Genomic DNA, 27,975 nt, shown 5'->3' with positions numbered 1-27,975 from the left:
TTGACATTTCAGTGTACCCTGTACACATTCAAGATGCAGTACCCAGTGCTGGATGTAGCAAAGCAGCCCCAGAACACAAACGAGCCGCCTCTCACAGTTGTGAGAATGTTCTTTTCTTTTCTTCATTTTTGTGTCCATGAACATAATTCATGTCACTTGCTGCTCCAGTTGTGTCTCATCTGTCTCAGAAGTTTTGTTGCTCTTGCTATTGAGATGAAAAATATTCAACTACATTCCAAGCTTATTCAACTACCAATTGTGCTCACAAATCAGCTCCACCTAAACTAATCAATGATCAAATGGAATTTGTTTTTTAATTGATGTCCAGCTCCGAAAGTGGCAGCTTTTAGTGGGTGCGTGGGCTTCATGCAAACTTGAGTGAAGGGTAGAAAAGGGGGAGGAGAGAAAACATGAGGCAACCGCCCGCCTCACTGCACAGTGCGGTATATCGCATCACTGCATCTCACCCTCAACTGTCTCCCGCCTGCTTAGATCACACTTTTTAGCCTGCTTTGATTCACGCCCCTGTCACAAGTTCAGGATCTTTTTTTCTTTTCTTTCTTTTTTTTTTTTTTTTTTTTTTAATCTCACACTACATCGCCATCTCTACTCAGCCCTCCTCCTCCGCCCCACGACGATCGAGCCGGCACAGGAGTGCTTATAAACCTCGCGCGTGGATGTCTGCTGCGCTCTCAGTCATCCATCCTCCTCCTCCTCCTCCTCGTCGTCGTCGTCGTTGTCGTCGTCGTCTTTGTTGCTGCTCCACTCTCCTCAAACTGCAGTAGAACTCAAGGCAAGCCAGCAGAGCAATGACAGAGCCGGCCAGCCGAGAGTCCTTCCCAGTCCCGGACTTGACCATCGTGGATCCGTGTCCAGGCACAGTGCGGAACGGCCAGTGCGCCCCGGATGGCTTCGGCAACAACTACCACAACCACAACAACCTGCAGCAGCAGCAGCAACAGCAGCAGCAGCAGCACGTCAAGAGCCCCATCCAGCATGAGGCGCTCACCTCCGGCCAAGAGATGAAAATCACCGACAATGTGGAGGGAGAAGGTACACGAGCTTTCGGTTTCATAGCTCCTTGTTTTGTTATTAGACGCTCCCGCCCCCCACCACACACCCCTACCTGGGGGAATGAGGTGAGGTATTTTTAACCTGCTGTTAGTTGAATAATTAATAAGTCAGAATTTTAAAAGAATCTTCCAATCAAAGACTATGGGGAAGGTGCTTTAGTGGCTAGCATGTCTGACTTGCAGTTTAAGGTTCAGGGTTTGAATCTGAATTGAGTTTGTATGTTTTGCTGTATTATAGGATGTTTCGCAGTCTAAAAATACGTTAGGCTCACAGAACACTAAGTTGTCCATCGGGGTGAATGGGGGTTTTATTGGGTTTAGTTATAAAGTATGTTGGCTGGCAACCAGTCCAGGGGGTACACCGGCTGATGCTCAACTGAAATGGTCCCTTATGAGACACGTAGAATGTGAGAATTTTTTTTTTAAAGCTAAAATACAAAAGGAGATTTTGTTGAATTTCTCCATTCATTTGGGAATTTCCCTGGATATTGAGGAATCTTTGGAAAATGTGATTTTTTTTTGGGGGGGGGGGTTAATGTTGAACATTTTGAAGTAATACCAATCCATTGTTAAATGTTATTGGTTGCGAAATCTCACATGGACGATGTTCAAAAAGTAGGAATTTTTGGAAAGTTGAACATTCGGTAGCTTAATCTTTTGACATGAAATGAGAGATGGGGAATCTGATATTTTTTCTTACCATTAATTTGTATGCATTTTTTTTTCTTGTGAAGAATGAAGCTATGACGAAGGTAGATGGTAGTCTTTTTGTCACTGGAATGGTTTGAATCGGTTTAGGATTGTAATTCTAACTTTTGAACTTGAAAAAAGTGAAGGTATGAATAATAATTTAAAAAATAATAATACATTTGCTGCACAATACAGAACCTGAGGCTGCAGCGACATTTCTACCTTGAAGTCACCTTTCTACCAGTCACATGCAGTAAATCCTTTGCTGTGTGTTTGTGTGAAAGAGATTATGTATAATTTTGGGGCATTTTAAATCCCATTCATTATATGTACTTGTGGAACTAAACATTCCATAGTGGATAAGTGGGCCCATGTTATGTTATTCAGTCAATCCTAAACCTGTAACTTTGTACGGGCACCTGCCAAGGTTAATTTAATCTGTATGAATATGATTGCAAGGGATACATTTAACTTTTTTAATCATGTTTAACCTAGTAAGCCTGTTTTCAAGTATGATGTTGCATTGTCATCAAGAATGCAGATACAATTCCCAATTTATTAAAACATATGTTCCGTGTAATTGTTGTCGACAAAAAATGGGTGATGAAAGCAATACTGTAACTCGATCACGTACAGTATTCCCAATAACTCAGTGAAAAGTGTGCAGATGAATTCACTTTGGTTTTGGCAAGTCAGCAGAAAAAAAAAACAGCTTCAAAAGGAAAGTGACCATGTGTTAATCACAATAAAAGTGGCTTTTACAGTGCAAGCCTTGAAGGAGGCAATTTAAAATTCCCCACGTGCCTTAATAAAAGGTCTTACTTGCACTTACTCTCTCGTGGTTGAAATCACTCAGTTTTGGGGGTTGGTTCTGTGCCATGCAAATGCAGATGCATTACCATGACGACCGAAGGTTGGAGTTAGGGCATTCAAGAAAGCGAGCTGCTACTCAATGCTGCCAACTCAGCGAAAAAGTAAAATATAGATTTTTTCTTCTTCTTGCGTTCTTGCGTGGAGTTAACGCTGGTTAATTTTAACCATGATGAACAACTAAAAGCACGAGGCCACTAATTCTCCAAGCTCCCTCTAGTGGTACTTGACAGAATCACTTCTTAAGTACAATTCAGTTGTATTTAACTTTCGGGTTCTGCATGTTTGCCTTGAATCTTTACTAATTGTTTGTTTTAAGCATTCATTTAGGTACTATTTTTTTTAAAATGTGCAATACGTTTTAGTTGAATCATGAATTAAAATGTTTCCTATATTTAAATAGTGTTAATTTTAAAGTTACAGCGGTATGTATTATGAATATATTTAAGGTATAGAATGTGTCTTGTTTTTTGATTGTCAGGAGGTTTTGCTGATAGTGCCTAAAGGTGGACGTAAGCAAAATAGACAAGGCACATGGAAGAATCAAAACTAAATCAACAACAACAACAACAACAACAGAAAATCAAGTCACAAAGTGACAAAGAAAACACATGGAGAGAAAAAACCCACTCAATGCAACAAACTACAGCCAAACTTGACATGACACATAAAGAAGGCAAAAACATCAATAATCCCAAATAGACCGAACGAAAGCAGGGAGCTAAATAGAAATTAACTGACGAGACAACGTGGCACACCTGGACAAGACGAGTGGTTGGAGGAAACTGATTGGTTGACACATGTAAGAGGGCTGGCGAGAACAGGTGGAGGTGAAAACCAAACGAGCAGGTAAGACATGAAGGCCGGACACAGGAAAACTGAAAAAAAAACACACTAAAAAAAAACATGAAACAAAATGAAATCGAATCCAAACAAAGTCAACAAAAACACACATCATGACACCGATAAACACTCGGGCCTACTACACAATCTATTTCAATGGTGGTCATAATGGAGGTACTTGGAGTAAGTATAATTATTCTTTTTAAGTGGTACTTGGTGTAAAAGCTTGAGAACCACACTATAAAGAGATGATCTAAGAGTCTTCAAAAACATACACACTTTTGAAAAGAGTCTGTCATGGTAACATCCAGAAGGCACATAAACGATTCACACAATTAAGCCGACATAAATGATCAGTTGTGCTACTTTACTGAAAGCGTCAGGCAAAAAGAGGCTTGCCTTGTTCTTGAAATTAAAGGTTATCAGTGACGGTGGAATTTACAGTCTAATTAAAGCCATCTGCCCAAAAAATCACAGTCTTTTGGCGTATCATGCCCACTCATGTGTGTTTGGTCACTTAAAGTGTATAATCTGCAGACAGAATAAGGACTGCGCCCTGACATGAACCAAGTCATACTTTCATGAGATAATTTTCACGCCTTAATGTGATAAGTTTGGCTGCTGCATTCGTCAGAACAAAACCAAGCGATGCTTCTCAGCCCTCTGTGTGTCTTGTAAATAAATGGTACTCGCTAATTTTAAATAATACATTTAAAAAATATAACTCATATACCTACGTAGGGCTCCGCCGGTGACATGAACCGAAAGGAATTTCTCGTTTTTGTTCTGCCAAGAGCGGAAGTGAAACTTATCACATTTAACATGATATTGAACTTTTTTTTCCCTGGTGTGGCAGCAGTTTTCTTCTGACTTGACTTTTTTTATTTATTTATTTTTTTCAAATTTTAAATTACATAAGCCAGAAATGAATTCTGAATCAAGCGTAACATTCAGTAGAATTGAACAGAATTATTTGTGCATCATGATGAATTCATTATGGCTCCTTCTGGTGTGTGCAACTTGCGGCATAAAACAATCATGCAAACACAAACTGCTTTAAGTGACTCAGTAAGCTGCTGTAGTATTAATAATAAAAAACTAATAATAGAGGATAAAGAATATATGCCTATAACTGACCGAGCGCCACATGGATGCTGTTCGTTAGCCAGGTCACTCGTGTTGTCGAATTGACGAGAAACGGACGCTCAATTTTCAGTAAAATGCCCAGCTCTGATAATAAACATAAAAATGCCTTTCATGAGCAAGTGCAGTGTGTTTATTTACACATTGAAACAAGGGGCAATTGTGAAAAAGTGTGTCTTCTTATCTGCTTGCTATACCAAACGCGCCGTCTGTCGCAACTGGCCACAGGCGACGACGACATTCCATGTGAAACACAGCTGGGTGGAATGAGCAATATCTGTTAATGATATTTAGCGTGAAAAAGTTCCAACTCGTGAATATTGCATGAATCTGCAGAGGTCGTTTCATGTTTCACTACGACGGATGTGCTTCAGGCGATGGAGAATCTGGAATAGTTTTGTCTGTGTCTTCAGGCTAAAGGCTCGTTTCGATCAGAGCTGCGAGATTTTAAACAAATGAATGAAAAGAACCTTCCACTGGTATGGTGACCGCTAGTGAGTAATTCTCATTTGGATGCTGCTTTGTAAAAGGTTTGCCAGGTTGTTTAACAATGGCAGATTTCCTTGCCTTCATTCCATTGCTAGCTGACACGAACTTCTTTCACTAACAACAGGGCTGCCAACAGAAAGAAGTCAGTTTACAAAAGCACAGTCAGTGTTGCCAACTTTGCTCGCTACATTTAACAGCTTTTCAAAAACGCAAAGTTTAATTCCTGCAACGAAACAAGCTACTCAAGGGCAATATTATAAAGCCACCATATTACACATTATACTGAATGCAGGTCAGTTTTTGTGTCAGCTGAATGTTTTTTTTTTTTTTTTTTCTTCCTAGGGTCTTGAATACAGTAAGCCACTTCTTTTCAACCTGAGCCTGAAACTGTCCTTGGAAATGAGTTTGTGTTTTATTATTTATTTATTTTTTAAATCGCAGGTCTCCTTGAGAGCAGCATGCGACTGAAGCCTCACGAAGCTCAGAACTACAGGAAGAAGGCACTCTGGGTCTCGTGGATCTCCATCGTGGTCACCCTGATACTGGCCGTGACGGCGTTCAGTAAGCATATAAGATTCTTTGTTGTGCACGTGAAATGCTGCCCATTTGCTTACGTGGCGTAAGCAGAGCGAGAGTATTGCCAGGCGATAAACGCTGACCTAGGTAGGTTTATTTCTCGCTACCTTACAACAACAAGGGATGTCGTCATGAAAACGTCTGTCGAAGTAAAACTGAGACCGAGCGTTTTAAGCAGTTATTTAAAAGATGCCATCGAGTTCAGCTCCTATGGCAGGTCCTTCCAAAGTCGTTGATGGAAAATGCTGTCAGCCAGAAGGCGCTCATTCCAGGACCACGGGCTGGTTCGTCCGTGCTTATAAGTTAAAGGGGAAGTCAATACAATAATATGTTCTATGCAGCCTCACTAGTCTAAACTTGATATTCTCATTAATATTTTGTTTGTGGAACACAAATGAAGCAGCACAATGCACCCGTTTTTACGCATCTCAGGAGGCGGCCATTTTGTCAATTGCTGTTGATTGAAAACGACATCATAGTTGCTCGGGCAACGACCAATCATGACTCAGCTTCAGAAAACAGGTGAGCTGTGATTGGTCGTTATCTGAGCCCTGAGCTATGATGTCATTTTCAGTTGACAGCAAGTGACAAAATGGCTGCCCCCGGAGATGGATAAAAACGGGTGCATTTTGCTTCTTAGGCTAGGTTCACACAGCAGGCAAATGCGACCCAGATCGGATTTTTTGCCCATATGCGACCTGTATCTGATTTTTTTTTTTTTTTTATGACAATGTGAACGGCTCAATTGCGATTTTTTCAAATGTGACCTGGGTCGCTTTCATATGTGGTCCTAGATCGGATACGTATCGGAATTTTTTCAATGCGGCCTCGGTCTGAACGGCCAGGTCGCATATATCCGACTTTGACGTCATCCGGAGCCCAAAATGCGCCCGGCGCAGGCAGAGGGAAAGTGCCGGCAGCAGAGGATCGAGTCTGCAAAGTTGTTTTGAGTAACACTATTGACTTTACGTTTTACTTTAATTTAATCCCACTTGAAACATGAAGCATAAAGTGGACATTTATGGCGATTGTATTAATTCAGCCATGGTTCAGATCGATTCATTTTTTACGCAGGGTTACGACACGATGTCATCGTTAGTGATGTCTCCATGAAATGAGATATTAAAGCGTCGCCTTGTGATGTCCCCCAAATGCTGTATTTATTTCTGCCTCCTACCTAATCGCTTCACTGTATAAATGCCCCGACACGCTGGACCTCATTTACTTCCGCAAACACGTCGGGAGTGACGTCGTCTCTTCTTCTGCGCATGCGGGCTACTTTGGCGACGCATGTGTTCACACAGCAGCCAAGACCGAGGTCGCATTTGAAATATAATATGAAAGCTTACACAAAAAAATCGGATTTTTTCAAAATATCCGAATTGAGCATTAAGATCTGCGGTGTGAACCTATCCTTAGCTCATATTCCACAAATGCAATATTAATCAGAATGCCGTGTTTAGACTAGTGGGGGTGCACACAACATATTGTAAAGAACATTTTTGGGTTGACGTCTACTTTAATGTGCAAGGCCATTTTTTATTTGTAAGCTTTCAAGTAGAAGTTGAAGACTAGCGACGAAAAGCCAGTGAGATAATTGATTGCAGTGTTAAGAGTGCATTGGGGACACATTTTCAATGGATTCTTCCAGTGTGATCAATTTTCCACACATTGCATGTGTAGTGCTTTTAAGAGTAATGCTTTTTTATTTAGCTATAAAGCTGTAAGAAGATCTTTACGTAGAAAGAAAATACAAAGAAATGAAACTAATTTGATTTCTGTGATTTCAAGTGTTTTGTTTCCTGTCTACAAACGTGGACGTAATGTATAATAACTTATGTCGCATCAAATCTCATAGAGAATTTAAAGAAAAGCTTACTGTCGTCATGCTTTCCCTTATTTTATTTATAGCACTTTCCTTGAATTTGCTTGATTAGAAACATACAATGACAGTTCAGTTCATTGGGGACACTTTGTACACGTGAGACCTAGTATTTTTTTTCTCGTCTTTTTGATTTCTACTACTGCATCTTCAAAACTCTTTGGGGGAAGTAAGCACGGTCATGTGATCCTGCGAGGCTGTCAAAGGTTGATGTTTCAATTTTTGTTGTCATCGTCACATGACACACAGGGTGCCCCTCATGTATTATGGCAGGCTGTGGACACGATTGAGGATGTTGCTTTGTCATCTTGACTAAGCGTCAGTCAAATGGCAAAGTGAGTGCCAATGTGATGTTGGTTGCTTAGCACAATTCCAGTTCTCGGAATGCTGTCATCTCCAGGGCTACACATTTAGAACATAAGACTGTTAGCTCCCAACTGGATGTTCACAGATGAGAGGCAAATGCCGTCACTTAGTGTTGCCGTTTCCAATTTTGATTTTTTCCTTGACATCGTATTTAGCGTCCCTGAGAGTAGCATTGTTGTCTTTTGGCTTTTCCCATCCGGTATACCTCACAATAGCGAGAATTTATCAATGTCGTCAAAGGCCGATTACACACATTAGAATTGTTCAGATCGTAAAAGATTTGTTCACAGTCCCCATACATGAAGATAACAAATCACACATTTAACAGTTTTGGTTGGGTTGTGTGTGCCATGCTCCGATAATCTCGCACGTACAAAAGAAAATTGTGCTCCAACATGCCTGTGACTAAACATGCAATCAACTCCTTCACTGCTGTTGACGGTTCAGAACAGTTGACTGCTGCCCACATACAGTACATACTGTATGTGTCTAGTATGTTTTCAATGGCTGGGTGTGGAAGAGGGTCTCATCCGCTTGTCTGTTAAATTCCAGTTTGTAAACCACTGTAATGACTAACAGATCACTGTAGTTGGCGGTGTTGCATCGATTTGGATTTGAGATCAGCACAGCTTTCTGGTTGAAGATAACGATTCGGTGGTAAATCTCGGCTTGTCACATTAGATTAGGAGGGAGAAAAATGCCAAGACGTTGGAAGTTGGTCAAATTTAGGCAAATCACACCAAGTATGTACACCGAAAAAAATGATGTGTTGAATTTACTCGATTTGATTTTGTCAAGTGGTTGCCCACAATAAAATCATCTGGCTCCAGATACATTTTTTAAGTTTATGTGTTGTCTACTTTCCTTGTGTGTGGTGTCTGGATCTATATCCAGATGTATAGTCTACTTAGAAAATGTGTCTGATCCAGATGTTTTTATTTTGTCCAACCAGTTGACAAAATAAAGTTGAGTAAATTCAACAAAAGCTTCTTCACTGTATAGTATATGTATGGTATAAGCAGAGTATGTAGGAGAAAGTTTCTGTTGCTATCATGAGAAAAAATGACAGTTCATGGAGTACTACTATTTGTACTACTGCTGATTAGTAAAGAACGCAAAAAGGTAAAAAAAAGTCCAAATGCTCTTAACTTGCTGGCAATATGGGGAAGTCTGCCTTGAAAAGGGCTGTCAGTGAATGAGTCAAACACGTACACACGTGCAAAAAAGGAAAGGGGCGGAGCTCGCGATGCCGACACAGTCGATCTGACATGAGTTATCGGTTAATAGCGTCCATTCCGGAACAGCTCATTGTAAGGACTCATGAAACAAAAGTCACATCGAAGAGGAATGAAGATGACTTTTGCAGTAAATTTGATGATCTGCATTCAAATACTAAAGTTGGGACTCAAGGACTCCGTTGGAAGGACGACGAGTAAAGTGCAGGCCACCGTTCTCAGCAGTACTGTCTGCGGTCAGAGGACGGGTCACAGGTTCACAGTGAAGAAATCAATCAGCGACTGCAGCCTCACCGTGTTGTCTGAGCGCAGGAAGCCAGATTGCGAGACACGGATGAATACAGAGATGACGTGAAGCTCTGTGAAGTACAACGATACCAGCGAGACGGCGCCAGATGAATCTTGGCAGGCGGCACCTGGGATTGGGTAGTTGTGATGGCTCCGCTTTAAACAACACTCCTGCCCTAGTTTCGTCTCATTCCTTCAGCCATTTTGTTTCTGTGACGTCTCATCAACTTCTGCGCCTTCTTTCCCAACCTGACCTACCTAGTTCATTATCTTTCTGGCTGATTTGAAGCTTTTCTAACTGAATTATTTACGGAAGAGGAGAGCTAGTTCAGCCATTAGGCCAGATAGGCAAATGCTAAAGGTGCCGGGGAATTTTGTGTTGGCCATCTGGAGTACACCACTAAGTATAAGAATGGTAAACACGTGTTGGGTTTCTCATTTGTTCAAAAACCAGTATGCGTATACCCATCTTATAGGACAACAGCCGCGTTTCCTTCCTCCTCCCCCTCGTTCTTTGTGCTCCCTGCAGAAGCTCTGTAATTATTGAGTTCCAACCCAGATACATAAAGTAAAAGACTGACAAAGTTATCAATAAACCGTGTATATTTCCTTGTGCTGTGCATGTGGATGAAAACATGTGACCGGGAGGAAAAACAGTCACCATATTATATGAATGGGAGCACTGCCAGGTTGATGGGGTGACACATCACTCAAGGCTACAGGAGAAAAGAGCACTCCAATGTTCTATAGTTCAGAAGTCCACTAAGATTTCTTGCAATTTGCATTCGCAGAAAGCTTCCATCAGTGCGATGTCATCAAAAGATTATAAGGCACGAACGACGCCACACCTCTCAGGTGGATGGATCATCTCGGCAAAGCAGAAGCGCTCACAAACTCAGATTTAGACAGACGTCTGAAAAATATTCGAGAGGAATGAGCCTTTTGTGTAGCCGAGATTCTAGTCTGAAAAGAAGTATGAATGTTTGTCTTTGTACCTGAGTGGACTGATGCCATGCCGTCATTACAAAAAGCTCAGAGAGCATCATTCTTGTGATCATTACGTAGACATTTGCTGACTCGGGCGTCTTGAATTCATCCACCGACTGAGACAAAAAACAACACCGTTGTCAGCATGCCATTCATCACATGCTGGCCGGGGCGGGAGAAAGATTTGCCCGTCTTGCCGCAGCTCTGCCTCCCCGCAATGAACTCCCGTGGGGTCCTCAGTCACACCCACTCGCCTTACTTCTTATTCTCTCCCCTTCCAAGCCTTTTCCCGTGTTGTGTTCATTTCCTCCTCTCTGGCTCTGCTTCACTCAAAGAGCAAATACCGCCCTCTCCAACACCTACTGTCTGTCTCACAGATGAAAACACAATCATTTATTCATTTTCTTTCCCTCTCTGTTGGGTCTATTTTTAGCAGTGACTATGTGGTAGAAGTCTATATATAGATAGAGTGTTAATTTGGCACATGGATGGAAAAGGGCTAACTTTAAAGCCAAAGAGGCTTGCTTGATGACTAGGAAAGTCATACAGCTATTACATTCAGAACCCAGATTACATTGATTACCTGTCAAAGGTATTATTAGTACAGTATCATCGTTATGATAAGGTGGGTACCTGTAGACTTTTTGTCCCATGGAATTAGAACGACACACACCCGTATTTAGTTTCACATTTACTACATTTACATGCAGTCAACAACCCGTTTAAAACTCAAATATTGTCAGTATTCAGGTTGTTAAAGGCATGCTGTTGTTCAGGAAGTCCGTGTATGCGCAGCACCCTTGGCGTAGCGATCCCCTTTATCGTATGGTGTACCACATGGTTCTATTCTGGGGCCATTGCTGTTCTCATTGTATTTGCTGCCCCTGGGTTTCATCCTTAGAAAACACGGAATCTCCTGTCTTCACATCTAAAGCCAACAGTCTCAAACTTGGGTTTTAAAATGGATTTATTGGCTTTATTTATTTATTTATTTATATATTGTTTGTGTCTATATTTTTTACTAATACATGTACCACAGCCTTTTATTGTTGTTATTGTTTTATTTATTGTATTGTAAAGTGCTTTGTTACAGCCCTGGCTGTTATGAAATGCGCTATATAAATAAAATTGTATTGTATTGGTATTGTATTAGATCGGCTTATTCAAATGCAGGAGTAACTCTGTCTACTCATGCATGTAAACGGGTTATTCCTAATGTTTTAGAAACACGAATTTTGAACTTAACCTGAAAATTCACTGCGTGTAAAAGTTGTCAATGTTAAATCGGATACTGTATACAAATCAATATACAAAAGGTTTACAGTGGTGCCTTCAGACCCCCACATACCTTCTTATATTTCCCGTCATGCTTTGGATAGTTGACAGTCGCAGTAGCAGACAATGTAGAATACTGAAGCAGAATGAGGGCTGACGCGTGATGTGCGCTGTTATGTTCATCTTGAGTGTTTAGGAGTCATGTTGTTTACTATGTGAGCATTGTGCAAAAGAAGTGCAGACACAAGTGCTGTCATTTGACTTACACCCGTCTGAAACAGTCTCATTGCATGGATGCCATTTTCTGCCAATTACTGAATGAACAGCAAATGGTCTGTGGAAGGGGACTGACCTCACAACAGTGTCTTACTGTTAAAATAATGCAGACAGAAAGAATGACACACTCCACATTGTCATTCGGTTGCATCGCCACTTTTACCAGTACCATTGTGTCCTCAGTTAGAGGGAAAAAAATGTAGAATTCCAAGAATGACCTCAACACAGTATAACCTTTAAAATAATTTAGAAGAACACACGGGGAACAAGAAATGCAGCCAGGACGCCAAGAGAGCAAAAGGTAATGACAGCAAAAGACCTGACACAGCAAACAAGTGACCTACAAAGATCCCAAAAGTGAGCAAAAGCAGGGCACAAAATAGACAGAAAATAATTGGAGGACAATGCACAGCTGGGGAAGACACAAGGGCAGGAGAGGAGCCTGCTGAATGACACCAGAGGGTCATAATACTGTATATGAACAGATACGATGTGAATATGAGTGTGAATGCTTGTTTTTCTTTCTGCGCCCTGTGATTGCCTGGCCAGTTTTCAGGCAGCAGAATTGTCTTTTAAACAGAGCCCGAATCTAAAAATAACAGAATCACAATTCCAATCTCTAAACAAATGACTGAAAGTCATCCACCGCCGTGGATGAAACACATTCAAGATAGGCTTCCTTACTGTAAAACAATCTGTCATTTCAACTCAACATTGATAATGGCCGCATGGATTGCAGTTGGAGTCACACTCTCTCTCTGTCGTGGCTGTTCACTGCTTTCTGCTTGCTCGGTTTCTCACACCAGATGCTTCTGCCAGACTTTCCTTTCTTTGAGAACTCAACATGTCAAACACTGTCAGCTTTTTCCAGTATAGATTCGAAATTGTCGTCCGGTGCTAGTTCGAGTGTCTTTATGGCTCTTTGCTCAAATACGTAGTACAGTTCATGCCGTCCTTTCTTGAAACAGGATCTGTTCTTGACAAACTGTGTTCGCGCAAAGCCAGAAAAAGTCTTTCCAAGAGGGCTGCACTGGAACTCAGCGTAAAAAAAAACTAGATTGAGCGGATTCTTCACAGAGTGGTACTGACTTCAGGTTGTTCAAAGGTATCAAGTCGAAGATTATTAGGATCAACATCCTAAAGTCAGCTTTATTTCTGTCTTGAGCATCCGCCGAATGCCTACCCGAGGGGTTCAGTGTTTTCATCACTGGTGGTAAGAGGTGTCAAATCCAGGTCTAGAAAGTAAAAACCCTGCCACAGTTTGGCCTTAGCCACAGGTGCTTCTACTTCACCGGCAGGTAAACGAGCTAGCTTCCAGGAGCTAGCTTGGTTGAGTAGAAGCACATGTGGCTAAAGACCAACTGTGGCAGGGTTTTTACCTTCTGGAATTGGATTGGACACCTGTGCTAAGGTAGTAAGAGGCCTTTTGCTGCATGGTTTGTCAAGAAAAAAGTCTGTAGAAGCTACTGAAGAAGTCATATTTTCAATATGACATGAAATTGATTTTCTAGACACTTTTTGGGATGTTTTAAAGTTCAAGTACTGTATGTGAGCACTGAGCTGGAAATCCTGGTTTTGTTGGGCCGCTGTCATGTCTGGTCCATGGGCTGATGCACAGCTTCAATCACAGGGCTTTCTGAGAAAACTCAAGACATGATCACCGCTGAAGCAGACACAAAAGTTCTCTGTACATCACTAACGCTTTGGTTGAGCCCGCTGGGTCTCGAGAGGGTTTAGGTAAGCAGTAAAATAGAGCCCATGCAGGTGGGTCGGGAAAAAAGTGGTAAAACAGCTGTTCTTAGACTTATAACTTGTTTTCTGCAACGGTTCTCTTGAGCTTCACTTAGGAGACATCGCTACTATGCGTTTTTTGCCACAACTTCAAACCGTTTCCAGTGTCTTCATCTTTCCGTGTCGAACGCAGAGCAAAGCTTGACCATGTTGTGGGTTAACACTAGTTCTCTTCTCTGTAGCTCTCTTGGTATTTTGTTTGAAGTTTGTTCCAACGAGAACCCTTAGTTCAGATGTGAGCTGGAATCTTTGTCTTTCAGGTCTCGTCCTCTCACACACCAGGCATCAGAACTGGTTTTCCTCGTTATGATCATAATGCAACCAGAAGAGAATGGAAAAAAAAAAAAATCCGGCCTATTTATAAAAGTAGTAAAGACAATTAGCTTATCTTCCACCTTTGTTCTCACCCGGCCTTGGCCTCAAAGGATTTATTTCTTCCATGAGTGTTACCTTAGCAGTGTCGAATATTTGCGCATACCAGATTTAAGTGCATTGAGTTTTCAAGAAAATGATCAAAAACAGCATATACCTAATCATTTGGAACACAGTGTAATAACCTTTAAATATTTATTCAACTGCATTTATGAGGATGTAAGTCAATCTACGTATAGTTTACTCATTGTAATTCTTATCCCTACGGATAAAACCTTGAAGGCTATAGATACCAGCATCAAAGTTTCAATTACCTTGAACGAAAACCTTGCAATGTTCTTCCTCTTCTCTCTGCAGTTTCCCGACGAGAAACATTTCCACCAGTGCGCCGGCCGCATTTTATCAGCGCCTTTAGCTTGGCTGTCAAAAGCTCGCCATCTGTGGCGTAATTATAGAACGGCCTCTCTCTCGGCGGCCTTGCAACCGTCGTTTAGCAGTAAACACCACTTGAGTATTTTTACACCTCGCCGCCAAAGAAGGGAAGCAGTGCAGCGAGATCAAGATATACGTGTCGGCGGAGAATGCGTGATGAGCCCTCTCATGCCCGAGAGGTACCACTGAACATTTCACCGTCACTCAACCACACTAATTTGCCTGTATTTTATGTTGTGGGAAACCAGATATTAACACACCTAACATTGGTGGTCTTAAAACAATCAATCAACATTGTGGACACCATATGTGCTATCAACACCATTTATCTATACTGTGGCTAATGAAATATTAATAGACAAGTGCTTCACTCTTTTCACATTTTGTCACATTACAGCGTCATTCGAAAATGTAATCACTTGTTTTTCCCAGTTTCACTGGCAATTTACTCCTTCCGTAAATTCTGATTGATTTTGATGGCTATAGCTTTATTCTGCGTGCGTGCTAGTAGACGGCAACTCTCCAGTATCACATTGAAATGATCCTGAAGGCATGAATGTATTCAGTGAGAGCTCTGAAAGGGAGCTTCAACGCAAACAGCGCACGATAACAATTTCCTGTGACACGCCATGCTGGTTTCCCTGTGCAGGAACATTTGAGAGGTCCCAAAACAATCCACAGTTTGTTTCATTGTGATCGATGGTTAACTGATGATTGCCTTGGATTCATTACCAAGAGGACCGGGCTTTCTTGCGTTGCAATAGGGCAGCGGAGTACAAATTACATGCTGGGGAAAAGAGGAAAGGCTGGGTTTCTTCATCATTCATGAATTTTTCATGAAACCTATACTTGGGGGCTAATGGAAAATGTAAATAGCATTCAGGAAACAGACAACAGGTGGCGGAAAGTCTTCTTGTCCAACTTAAGATGTTAGCAACTATTAAAGGAGACATTTTATGCGTTTTGTTTTTCACATGAACGAATGAACGATTTAGGCGTGTTGGGACGGCGGGGAAAGGGAGTGAGTTAGCTTGTGTTATTAGTTGATAACTGGCCGAAATATCAGTGAGGTCACTGATTAATAGACGTCGACTTGACTGTCATTACTTAAAAAAAATAAAAACACTAACTCATGGTGTTTCGTATGGTCGTTAATAACAATCCTACATGTACGGTACTTGATTCTTTTTTTTTTTTCCAGTCACAGTAGTTGTTTTTCCTTGTGAAACATTCCAAGCTGTTCTGCCAGATTGGACAGCGTAGTGCTGTCTTCATTGATTTGCCTCTTTTCTCTGGCTGCAACTGTTTGCGATTGTGTTGCGGCACACCTGCACCTTGTATCCTGCCAGCTTCGTAACGACTCATTTGTGACTTAACTGTGGGCTGGCAACTACACGTGTACAGTATTGGGTGAGTAAAATACACGACACGCATGGTATGACATGTACATTTACTTCTGCAATAGTTACACGCTTACCAGTTCAGTCTTGCAACCCCAAAGAGGACAATTGCACCCTAAATTGTACTATTTGTTCCATGAAATGTCATCAATTTATTCCCATCGGTCTATCCTCTTCATTAGGTAGCGTTTCTCTTGTGTTCGTTTATTTCTCCAATCACATTTCAGCCTCTATGTGTTGCCATGTTAATCTAATCTGCCCAGAACCTTCACAACTAAATGTGCCATCTGATCAAATTTAAACTACATTAGCAATTTGGACCAGTCAGATTTTAAATTTGTTTTTACAAGGCCTGGATGATGTCAGCATTTTATTGTCCTCTGAATGGTTGGCCAGAGCAAAACTTGTTGCAGCCAAGTTTGACGAGCAAATCACATCTGTAGCCATCTGCACACGTCATTGCATTAAATAGTCAGAATCTCTAATGGCTATGTTGTATTTCATTTACGTCTTTATATGCTCTTGTCATGTTATTGGATTAATATTGATTTTGAATTGTGTACCTGGCACAGTGGCGTGCTACATTATTTCTGTAATTGCGATGTGATAGCGGTGGTATTAAGATTCGGATTAAGTCAGGTAAGGACCCACGGAAGGCCCAAAGACCAAATACACCACCCGCTACCGTTTTTTAAAGACGTCAACGTAACAATACAGCAAATCTGCCCGAACCCTCTGGAGTTAGTAATATGGTAATGTTGGTGTCCGCTGTCGCGTATCTTTTTAACAAGCCCAGATGCAACCCAGCATACGTTGCATCTGGGTGTCGTTAAACAGTAGCCAACTGGTGAGCGCTGACCTGATCAGTGTGTGCGTGGGCGCGCTTGCGTGTGTGCGCGTGCGTGAGGTTCTTATGAAGAGAAGAGGCTGTGTTGTGTCTGGCTTTATTCCTCATGTGGCCACAATCTGGTTGCCAGACTGTTTCACAATGTGGTCAGCGTTAACCACAAAAGCTGTCGGGTTAAAGCAACAGCAGACTTCAAGTAATTATTTGGTTATTATTTTGATAAATAGCATGGTGGATGGATGGATGATATTGCAATAGGATAATAGATAGATAGATAGATAGATAGATAGATAGATAGATAGATAGATAGATAGATAGATAGATAGATAGATAGATAGATAGATAGATAGATGGATACAATAGATGTAGTGGAGTGCCACATGAGCCAAACAAAAGGCTGGTAATAATAGCTGGTTGCAAAGTGCAATAAGATCAAGGGATGGAAATAGGATTAAGGTTGAGATGAAGGAGGCACATATTGCTCCGGAGAGAGACGCTGTTGTTGTTTTTTTTTTTTTTCCCCCCTCTAAGAAGAAAGACTGAGGCAAGATTGTCATGCACGAGGGAGCAAGTGAGAAAGCAAAGGATATATGGGAGGTTAAAGAGAAGGCGGGAGGGAGCGCTGAACTCCAGGCACAGCAGTGCAGAGCAGAGACGAGCCGAGCAGTCGGTCTTGAATTATTGAACGTGATATTTTGCAGCTGGGCAAAGGGCCGCAGCCTTGTCGGGTGTCTTCTAAGAGGCAGGAAGTACGGATCACTGGGCAAGTGATGCTGCAGTATTTTTGGACTCACTTCATGTGTGCCTCATAAGTAGTCCCGCTGGTATGTCTGCTAGCGTCAAGCTAAGGTTTTTTTTCTCCCTCACTTTTATGCAGAGCAGCTCCTGTGGAAATGTTAATTTGCTGCCAATTAATTTTGAATATTCATTTAGCGTAAAACGTGAAAGTTTTTGTTTGTCTTCAAGGACACGCCTCCGTGCCTCCAATTTCAATTGCCGTCCATAGAGATCAACTCTGTGGGTGGATGTTGTGAAATTTGCTGTTGCCATCGAGCGGTGGGGGCTAAAGTGCGTTGTTATTTCAATTTTTTGCTTGTATGTCAAAACCAAAAACATGGGCCCTGCAATGACTCCTCAGTCAAGGTACTCATGTTGAAAGTCACCACTCTGTTAGTCGTTGGCAATATGTTCACTGCATGTGCCATATGTACGGATCAGCTACACTAAATGCTACAGTGTGCGAAGTGCTGCCTCCACAAGTAAAAATGCTTTTGCTTTTAATGAAAGGAAATCACGGTTATTAGGTTGCATGTTACGAAGACAACTGGGTACTGTTTTGATTGTGAAAAAATGCATTAGGGAAACTAACTATGCATACTTTTCTATTTCTCATATGTCTGCATAATCATACCGATGCATTGGTAGCAACGCGTTTACACCAAAAAGGCCTTTTTTGTTTTACACTTTTTATTCTGTCCTCAATTATCACATTCACCCTTCTTCCACCTCCGCCACCTGCCCGCTGAGCCTCCTCATCCTATTCCCTGATGTTATCCCCTGTCCACACCTCCCTTATCCTCTCTCGCAACCCTTCCCCACTTCACCCAGTCTTGTTAGCACTGAAGCCGAAGCGCACACAAAGGAGGGAGAAAAATTGATCTGCCAGCAGATGACAAAATGGGATCAACGCTTAATTTATCATCACAGGACGGAGTATTCAGTGTGCTTGGGAATAATAACATGAATGGAAATGCCATGCCTCCCCCAAAAGAACAACAAAACGTTTTGCAATGTTCTTTAATAAGAAAAGTAGCACAATAATATTGTATTTTATATAACGTACAGAAATCAAACCAGCATGTAAAGAATAAAACAACATTTTAACAAAATTTTTGGGGTTCAGTTCAATGGCCATTGTGCTTCTCCTTCTGCTGTGCATGCCTTGGCCACCTGGGGGCGGTATAATACAAACATGATGTACAGTATACACTTGGGCTGAATTTAGCCACATTAGTCGCTTTTTACAGGGGATAAAGAATATATGCCTGTGAATTTCTTTAAAAGGTTATAATTCCATGATACAGATGCTATTCCCTAGCCTGTCTGTGTCATTTTGCATTGTTTGTTAGCTTTAAGCGAAACAGACTCAAATTTTAGCTTCAAGCAAAAAAATCAGCGGAATGACGCATTGTATCTCGAACAATGCGTAAATCAGGTTGCGTGTATCTGAAGGCATCCCTGTAATAACAATAATAATTTATTATTATTATTTATAATTTATTGTTGGAATGTAGCGAGTCACACACAGAAGATTCTGGTTGGATCCAATTAGACTCAAACCAGCTCACATCAATGGAGCAAGACAAAGATTATTTTTAGATAACAGATAGACAGATGGTGTGTCATGCCATCTCGGCACATTGACGGGATTGAAATAGAATCGGTTGCTAACATGCAAAAGATTTCCCGACGTGTCTGGAATCCGCCAAGGCTAACTGCTCTCTGTCTGTGTGTGTGTGTGTGTGTGTGTGTGTGTGTGTGTGTGTGTGTCCGTGTCTGTTTCCACAGCCGTATCGTTCATGAGGCACAGCGCATCGGCCTTTGGATTTGCCGTAAGTTTCTATCCTTGCTCCCCCCATTTGCATTGCTCAATTAGTCATAACTTTGGTCTCAGTGATTTATTAATGAGTCTGGGAACTCAATTTTTATTGGCCCCCGTTGTCTCCAAGGTAACAGAGCAGAAAGGAAGGACTGAGATTGCAGCGCAGGTGTACAGTACTATCAAGGAATCAGCAATCCGCTAAATAGCTGTCAAAAATGGAAGGGTACAATTAGCCTAGCTTTAATAAAACATTAATATCCATAAGGTTTAGTTATCATCACATTTTACATATCTGCTGACCTTTAATATCTGAGCAGATTTTTTTTTAAATGTGAGACCCCACACATGACAGGGGGAAAAAAAATCCTCTGTCTGTTGTAGCACCAAGACTGACCTGTGAGAGGCAGCATGGTTCCACAAACTGCCAGAAAATACAAAGAAGAAAGCAGAGGAGCGAGTCTACCAGCAGTGCCGAACTCGGTGTTGACACATAATGATTTACGTTCGTAAATATCGAGCAGGATTAACGTTTACAATCGACCATTTTCCAAGCAGATCGGGGAGGAAAAAAATCACTCTTTAAAGTCCATGTAAAGTGAAAATAAAATTCTTGTAAAATTGACACGCCAGAGGGAACAGTGTTGTGAACGACCCTGCCACATTTGACGGATTAAAAAAATTCCAAGTAAATAAGATGAGGCTTCATGATTGTGAATAATGAATACGTTCTCTCCGCTCTCAATTGCTGTGGCTGGCTAACTACACACTGCGCCAGATAACCTCTGATGTGAACAAAGGCGCTCAAGTTCTTTTATACTGGGGAGGGGACTACTCATTTAGCCACGCCCCCCCCCTCCCAAAAAAAAAATCATAGTTTGAATGTGCTGATCACGATGACATTTCACATAAACCAGATTATTACGGAGGATGTTTGAAGCCTACTTAAGTAAGGAATTGATTATATTTGCTTTGATCCTCGATGACACTCATAAATTCAAGTGTATTTGTTCTGGTCAAATGAAACAAAAATCAGAGGTCACGGTTCACTTTGCCATACTCACTAAACTTGTTCAATTTTGTTTAAGGCGTTGCCGTTCCACACGCCACACGCCATTAAATTTGTACATATTTAACTGATTTTTACACTGCGCGGCAAATGTGAGTGTGAGCGTGTGTGGTAAAAAAAAAAAAGAAGAAGAATCTGTGGATCTCGCCATCTAACCATTATCCCTTCTCCCTCCCTTCTTTCTCTCCTTGACTCGTACCTTGTGCGTGTAGTTTGATGCCACCTTGGACGTCCTCTCATCAATCATCGTCCTGTGGCGCTACAGCAATGCGGCTGCTGTGCATTCAGCGCACCGAGAATACATGTGAGTGCCAAGTCAATTCTGGTCTGCGTTACACCTTTGATTTTGTGAAGTTTATTTGAAAATGCTCAGACCTATTGATCAACAAAATAAAGTGGAAAAGTGTCCATGGAATCCAACAATTTGGACCAAAAGGCTTGTTCGTTCACATGGTGAACAAAACATCCCAAGGCCATTGCTGCTCTTCCACAAACATTATCTGTCCTATACGTCATGTCTTGCCTTCGCTCATACCGGGAATCTCAAAGGACACCAGAACTAATGAAAGACTATATTATTAAAGCTAGGAATTCAGACGTATCCAGATGCTACTTGCTCAAGTCTGGTGTCTCCTTCTGCTGTCTTGCCTCTGCAGAGCATGTGTGGTCCTGGGAATTGTCTTTCTGCTCTGCTCCCTGTGCATTCTTGGAAAGGCGATTCATAATCTGGTTACCAGGATGCCCCCGCAAGTGGTAAGACCACATACATATTTTTTTTTTCCCGCAAACTCACAGAAGAAGTCTAGAAGTCCAAAAGAGAAATGTTTGCAGGTTTAAGACCCAACCGCCCGGCGGGCAATGTTCCTTTGGCAAGAAGACAAAGCAAGCGGGCCTGAACTGATTTTTGGGCGATAGAATTTATCGGCAAACAATCAGAGGTGTCAAATCCAGGTCCAGAAAGTAAAAACCCTGCCACAGTTTGACTTAAGCTACCTGTGGCTAGCTAAGCCACCCGTGGCTAAAGCCAAACTGGGGCAGGGTTTTTACTTTCTGCACCAGGATTTGACACCTCTGCAAACAACCATTCACACCTATACACAATTTAGTCTTCATTTAAATTTGTTGTCTTAGATGTGTGTCAACTGTGAGGCCGAGTGCTAACCACTAGCGCCAGGGTCCGGTGTGACATGTTGAAATAAATGTCGGATGGGTACACTGCTTTCATCACAATAGAGCAGGAGAAGCAATTTGAAGTTGGAAAAGCTTTGTCCTGTCTGCGTTATGATGTTATGGCTCTGATACTATGATTTCATACAGACCGGCAATCTGGAAACGAGGTGGGAAAATTCCACCATTTATGGATGGCATAAATGGGACCATTGTCTCTTCCTTCCATCTTCCTCCGATTATTATCATCTTGTCTTTTTCTTTTTTGTGCTGAATTTTAAGTCCATCGTCATTATTCCGTCAAGTCCGCGCTCTGTGACCTCCTCTGGGCTCTTTTCCGACAGCAGTCGTCGTTCATTGGCACAATGAGACCGTTCTTCCAGGGTGTGACGCTGCCCTTTTGCGACTTTGATGTGTTCCTCAGAGTTCTCATGCATTCTGAGGCCAATTGTGATCACAACTGCGTTTCCTTCAAGTATCAGACGGCAAAATCTCATCGAGGGAAAGGGGGGAAAAAATGGGAATCCACATTCACGTCACGTCCTGGGTTGCTGCTCTCATTGCGAGCTGTCTGCATGCAATGCTTGATTAAACACAGAAAGCGGAGATTGTTTGCGCCATGCGGCAACTGTGTGAGAAAGCGACAGAAGGGCTACACACACACACACACACACACACACACTCATAAACGCATACAGTGCAAACTATTTGCAACATTTCCAATTATGTCATTTTATTTGGTGAATCTGCAAGAAAGGCATCCCAACATTTTACATTAAAGTCAATGCGACCCTTAAAATGTGAATTTCTTTCTAAATACATCATACATTTAAGCTAATAATTGCTGAATAATATGTAGTATTCAATTGTGAAGATCTAGCGTGAAACTGTTTATCACATTTCAGATTTGGGGGGCGTGGCTAAAATGGCACCCAGCGATACGTTTCGGTGTCGGGGTCGTTCGTCCACATCAGTGGTTATATGGCACAGTTGCGACACGCAGTTAACTGTCGCGCCATGACTACACCCCAAAAATACATCTTGACTTCAGGATAGTCTGCTGGGGTGGTCGCTTTATAGAGAGCCTCATTGTCAGCCTTGAGTGCGCGCAAGCGATTAGTGTTAAAAAATAATCCGTCCTTTGTCATTTGTCCTTCAGGATGACTTCCTCTTCAGTGTGTCCATCGTGAGTGGATTTGTGTGCATCATGCTGGCTGTTGCCAAGTTCTGGCTGGGCAAAGTGCTCACGAGTCGCGCACTCATCACGGATGGTAGGTCACACATGGCTCAGTGGGAAGATTGGAATGAAATTCCTAAATGTCGCCACAGTTTCTGCGATGCAAGTGACTCGTTTTCATTAGAACAAATTGAGCAGAATACAAATCTTCCCAGCAACAAGTTTGCAAATTAGCCTAGGTCCAATAAACATGAAGTTGCTGTTCTCAGACCCTCAATTGATTTCCCCCTAGACTACTTGTACTTACTCTGGGCCGAACAATTACCTTACTTGCTAGCTTTCACGCTAGGAGCTAGAGAGTAATGTTGAAAAAGTGAATTTACAAAATTGGGGGATGCAAATAGATAAGCTTATCGAATGTCTGTTCTCAATCCATCCGTACATCCATTTAACCAGAGTTTGGTAGACTTTTTGTATCCACTGTACCACAATGAATGCCACTTGGTAGTTGTTCAACATAATCAAAGTATTTATGTACCTTGATTGTGCATAAAATATTTACTGTATGTACAATATTAGTTTTTCCCCCATTTGTTTCCAACCACAGGCTGATTTCAGTGAGGCGTTCATATTGTTAATGCCAAAATGCGTGATTGGCGATGAACCAACTTTATACTTTGAATGTCGCAGTGGTAACGGCATCAAGTGTGTGGCGTACTCTAGATGTCTAACACGGCACACCGCACACGTAACCAAACTCGATGTTGATCCCACACACAAGGGTTTGTGATCTTAATCATTAATCGAGTTGAATATTTATGGTTTATGAGGGAGGAAAAAAAACATCTCTTACCACACTCCACACTACAGCATAATAGCTGAGAATAATAATCTTTTGGAAACATTCAATAACCGTTTGGTGTGCACTCTACATCAAATGACTTTCCTTGTTTTTGGTGTGTTTGTTTGTTTGTTTCAGGATTTAACTCTCTGGTTGGCGGCATTATGGGATTTACCATTCTTATTAGTGCCCAAGTGTTCAAGGATCACCCCGATGTCTGGTTCTTGGACGGCTTGATCGGAGTTCTCATTGGACTCATCATTTTGGCATATGGGGCCAAGTAAGGCATAAACATCAGCCGTCCGTTTACTGCCTTTCTTTGACCTATTGAAAACAATGCAAGCACTGTTTTACACTGTTTGTGTCTCTACAGGCTTTTGATGGACATGGTGCCCCGTGTGAGGCAAACAAGGAACTACGAACGATTTGAGTGAGGTTCACTGACCGGTCGCACTGAACGTACTGCTTGGACATTTTACTTACAGGCGCTACGTGCTGTCATCACAAGCCTACCCTTAGACTGTGTAATGCTGCATTCATGCATTCTCACGTTACCTTGCCCACACATCAGACAAACAGAGACACTGGACGTCCTTATAATTTGCTTTGTAGCACAAACACAACAAGTTAAGACAAACGTGTAGCAGTATTGAGTCAACGAACCTAACGTTTTGTAAATGTGTAAAAAACAACAAACAAACAAACATCATGTTTGCGCATTTGTGGTCTGTAGCCGACACTGAATAGTCCTCATCGGAATGAATTGGTGCCTTTTTAAGGTATTCGCACTTGGTTTATTTCACTCTCGTGTGTTTATTTATTTATTTACAAAGTATTTATTTCATGAGTTATTTGACCTTTAAGTGATTTATTTTTGCAAGAAAAACTTGAACTGTAAGTGAAAAGTGAACTAACGTGGAGTAAAGTGAACTATACTACCCAAGTAATAATACCAAGTTTGTGGTAGGCGTTTTCAACTATATAGACAAAAGTATCGAGACAAACTTCTTAATCAAATAACGAAACAATCAGGAGTTGGGCTGGACAAAATGTAGCTGCAAATGGAAGTACCTGCGTCTGTATACTTAGTTGTAGGCCTATATGGTTGACATGCTGTGTTTTGTTTGTAACTTCCTCTCAGGTTTTGATTATCAATGTGAAGGCACTGAAGTATCTCTTGTGCCATAATTTTAGCATCATGGTCTCGAAATGTCAAAATCTCATATTTATCTATAGTTTATTATTTGTGACATGTTTGAACAGACATTTGGGAAAGTTGAATATCATAAACCTAAAGCAGGGTACACACATACCGATTTGAAAATGCGAGCGACCCCGGCAAGTGTGTTCTTAGTGAGCTAATCGACATTACTACTTAGAGCGTGATGTCGACTAGTGGCGTGTTTTTGCCTTGAGGAGAAGAAGAGCCACTTGCTGCAGCAGATGAATGCGCTGTTATATAATCACTCTTAACAAAGCGCGCATCGCAGGATAATCGGCCAGGATGAACTTTCAGAGACGTCATCCAATAAACGGGCCTACTTTGATCGCAAGCGAGGGAAAGTGCTAGAAATCGGCCCCGTTGATCCGTATGTGTGAACCCCACTTTAGAAGAGACGATGCACAACGATTGCGTGTCGGTGTAGATTCACAGTCATCCAGATCGCGCCGATCCGCATCACCCTGACTTGGATGGCGCAGCGAGTTGAAACATTGCATCCCTGCAAATACTCTACACCTTATATTCTGTATTTGCTCACCAGCACATGACAGTTTGTGCATGTTTCCATATTGCAATGGACAGAATGTAAATACCAACCGCACAATCTGTCAATATGTTAAACATAGCGCTTGGTTCCATCAGTTGAAACAAACATCACAGATGTATAGATATATATTAGTAGACCAACAGTAGTAGTAAACATTTTAGACTAGGGAGCTTGTGTTCAAAGTGTAAAATGTTTACTCTGTAGTGCTTATATTCTGTAAATATTGTTTTACGTATAAGTAATGAATAGAAATAAAATGACACATTGTATTGTTGTTTTTTTGCGCTGTCCGGTGTCATCTGACAGCAGTGGTGGTTTCCGGTATATGCATCATGTGCGACCTCACAGGGGACTGGGGGTGTGTGGGTGTTGGGTGGAGCTATTTGCCCCAAAGTTATTTAAAAAAAAAAAAGGATTAATTAGGTGGTTTTCTATTGTGTCAAGTAATGGCATGACAAGCCGTTTTTAAGGGGAATTTGCTCCCGCTTGTGGCGTACGCTCCAGGGTGATTTTCATTGGTGTGCGTTTGTTACTGGTGGACTGCAGCTGTCCGACAGGCTTGTTGTTTTACCAGCACGCTGATTACGATCACTTTGCGTTTAGCCGTCTTTGGAAACGTTTCGGAATGAGCTCAGCGATGCTGTAAATGTAAATACTTTGTACTGAATCTCCTGACAATGTAGATGGTGCACTAGACGTCCTATTGGAGGATAGGCTTACTTCATACAGATTGATGTGCTTTGTGTCGGTACCCAAGTTCACAAATGATGACACATGTATTTACAGTATCGGAAGTAGGCTTTTGTAGCCGTGTGGAATACTTGTGAGACCCCTTCTGGTTAGAAATCACATGGCCATGGCTTAAGTCAGTATACACTGTACAGGGAGTCCTCACTTTAGGAGGGTTACAAGCACGCTCACTGTTTTTATTTGATTGTTGTATATGGCCTACAAGGGTTTTACATTCAAATATTTACAGTAATATTTGCAACTGTGTTAGTGTGGGTTCGTGTTTTCCCTACCTTTGTTGAGCTAAGGCGTTAATAGTTGACATTAGAAAAACCTCCACGGCACACCACCAAACTAAAATGTCACAGAAAATCGTTCCGCCTGTTACTATACATCACTGGCATAGACAGATAAACTAAGATAGATTACTTGCCGTCAATATGTTTGGGACCAATTTAATGAAATAGGATTACAAGTGCTTGGAAATCACGCTTTTAGTGGTGGGCTACGAGGCGCTCTGATTTACGTACACATTTGGGTTACAAGTCGCTGCACAATGTAAAGTTCCAGCTTTATACCATTTCTCTGACAGGTCTACCTCCACCTTCATTTCCATGGCATGTGAGTAAAGGCTAAGAAATCCTCTGGTGTGCTCTCTTGTGCCAACAAAAGGAATACATGAATCAAATCACACCTTGTCAGCTCGCCAACAGCACAATGATTTGTATAATGTCCACTTCCCCCGCTCTCTGAAGCATTATTGACAATCTTGAACAAAGCATCTTGTGAAGCACAGCGTTACGTCTTGTGAGGCACAGAACAAGCATATACTGTAGAATCTTCAGGGTTCATTCCAGTGGTTTTCATGGCTATTATGGTTTGAATCTCGACTTTGCGTAAATCTTCCTACCTCTCCTCTTTGCACTGTTTCATTTTCAGCCCTTCTAGTACCCACTTTACGCTCCTTACTTCACCAACTGTACTTTCTATTGTCCATTTCGCCCGTTGATGAACCCAGCTCTGAATTGTGGTTGTTCACTCTTTCTGACAGGAGCACATCTTTTACTGTACAACTTGACGTTACATGATTGTTCAATCCTGACAGCTGTGATACTCGCCTCCGTCTATATGCTTTGCATGGATTTAGTACAGTGTAGTCCCTCCGTGCTTACAACACATGGCAGACACACGCTATCAATAAATATGTAACGAAATGTCTATCTTGCCATGTTTGTACAGTAATACGACTGTGGTATTACCTATAATGTATACACTATTTATGTAAAAAAAAAAAAACCAAGAAGTATTTAAAAAATGTTTTATTGATTAATAAAGAATATCCTGTTTAGCCATTAGCAGATTGTTTGTCTTTTTTTTCCCCTCACACGAGAGATATTCAGCATTGTGTTTATTGTTGGGACGTCTATTTGTTTTTGTGGTTAAGACTATAAAATTTCCACGGGTCTGAGTGTGAGTAGTTCATCTATGGGCCTTGTGATTGGCAGGCTAATCAGGACAAGCACTATGGAAATGGCTGATTGAAATAAGAAATACTTTGAAAAGGGATTTGAATTACTATTAATGTGGCAAATTATTTACAGTAATCTCTTGATTGTTATATATTATTGTATTGTATGATAGTCTAATTCATTTAATGGTGCCCACTCATCGCATGTAGAATATATTTTTGGGGGGTCTAGATGTCAAGGGGAATTGCGGCAAGTCGAAGAATCTTTGACATAAATTTCACATGCACCACTTAATTGTGACCACTTGATGCCAGCAAACA

General features: G+C 41.5%; 1 protein-coding gene across 1 annotated transcript; it reads left to right on the top strand.

Annotated features, from left to right (window-relative positions):
* The first annotated feature begins 434 nt into the window (after positions 1-434).
* Positions 435-27,539, top strand: LOC147136805 (transmembrane protein 163a-like). The gene is made up of 8 exons (XM_086052418.1): positions 435-1,053; positions 5,550-5,669; positions 19,404-19,447; positions 20,716-20,807; positions 21,160-21,256; positions 22,830-22,941; positions 23,827-23,968; positions 24,062-27,539. Exons 1-8 carry the CDS (start codon positions 810-812, stop codon positions 24,120-24,122), a joined length of 912 nt encoding a protein of 303 aa, XP_085908544.1. The 5' UTR covers positions 435-809; the 3' UTR covers positions 24,123-27,539.
* The last annotated feature ends 436 nt before the right edge of the window (positions 27,540-27,975 follow it).

Source organism: Filicampus tigris, chromosome 14 (genome assembly GCF_054856515.1).
Source record: "Filicampus tigris isolate MCC_2025a chromosome 14, RoL_Ftig_1.0, whole genome shotgun sequence".
Classification (NCBI taxonomy): Eukaryota; Metazoa; Chordata; class Actinopteri; order Syngnathiformes; family Syngnathidae; genus Filicampus; species Filicampus tigris.
This window is presented reverse-complemented; position numbering and strand designations above follow the sequence as displayed.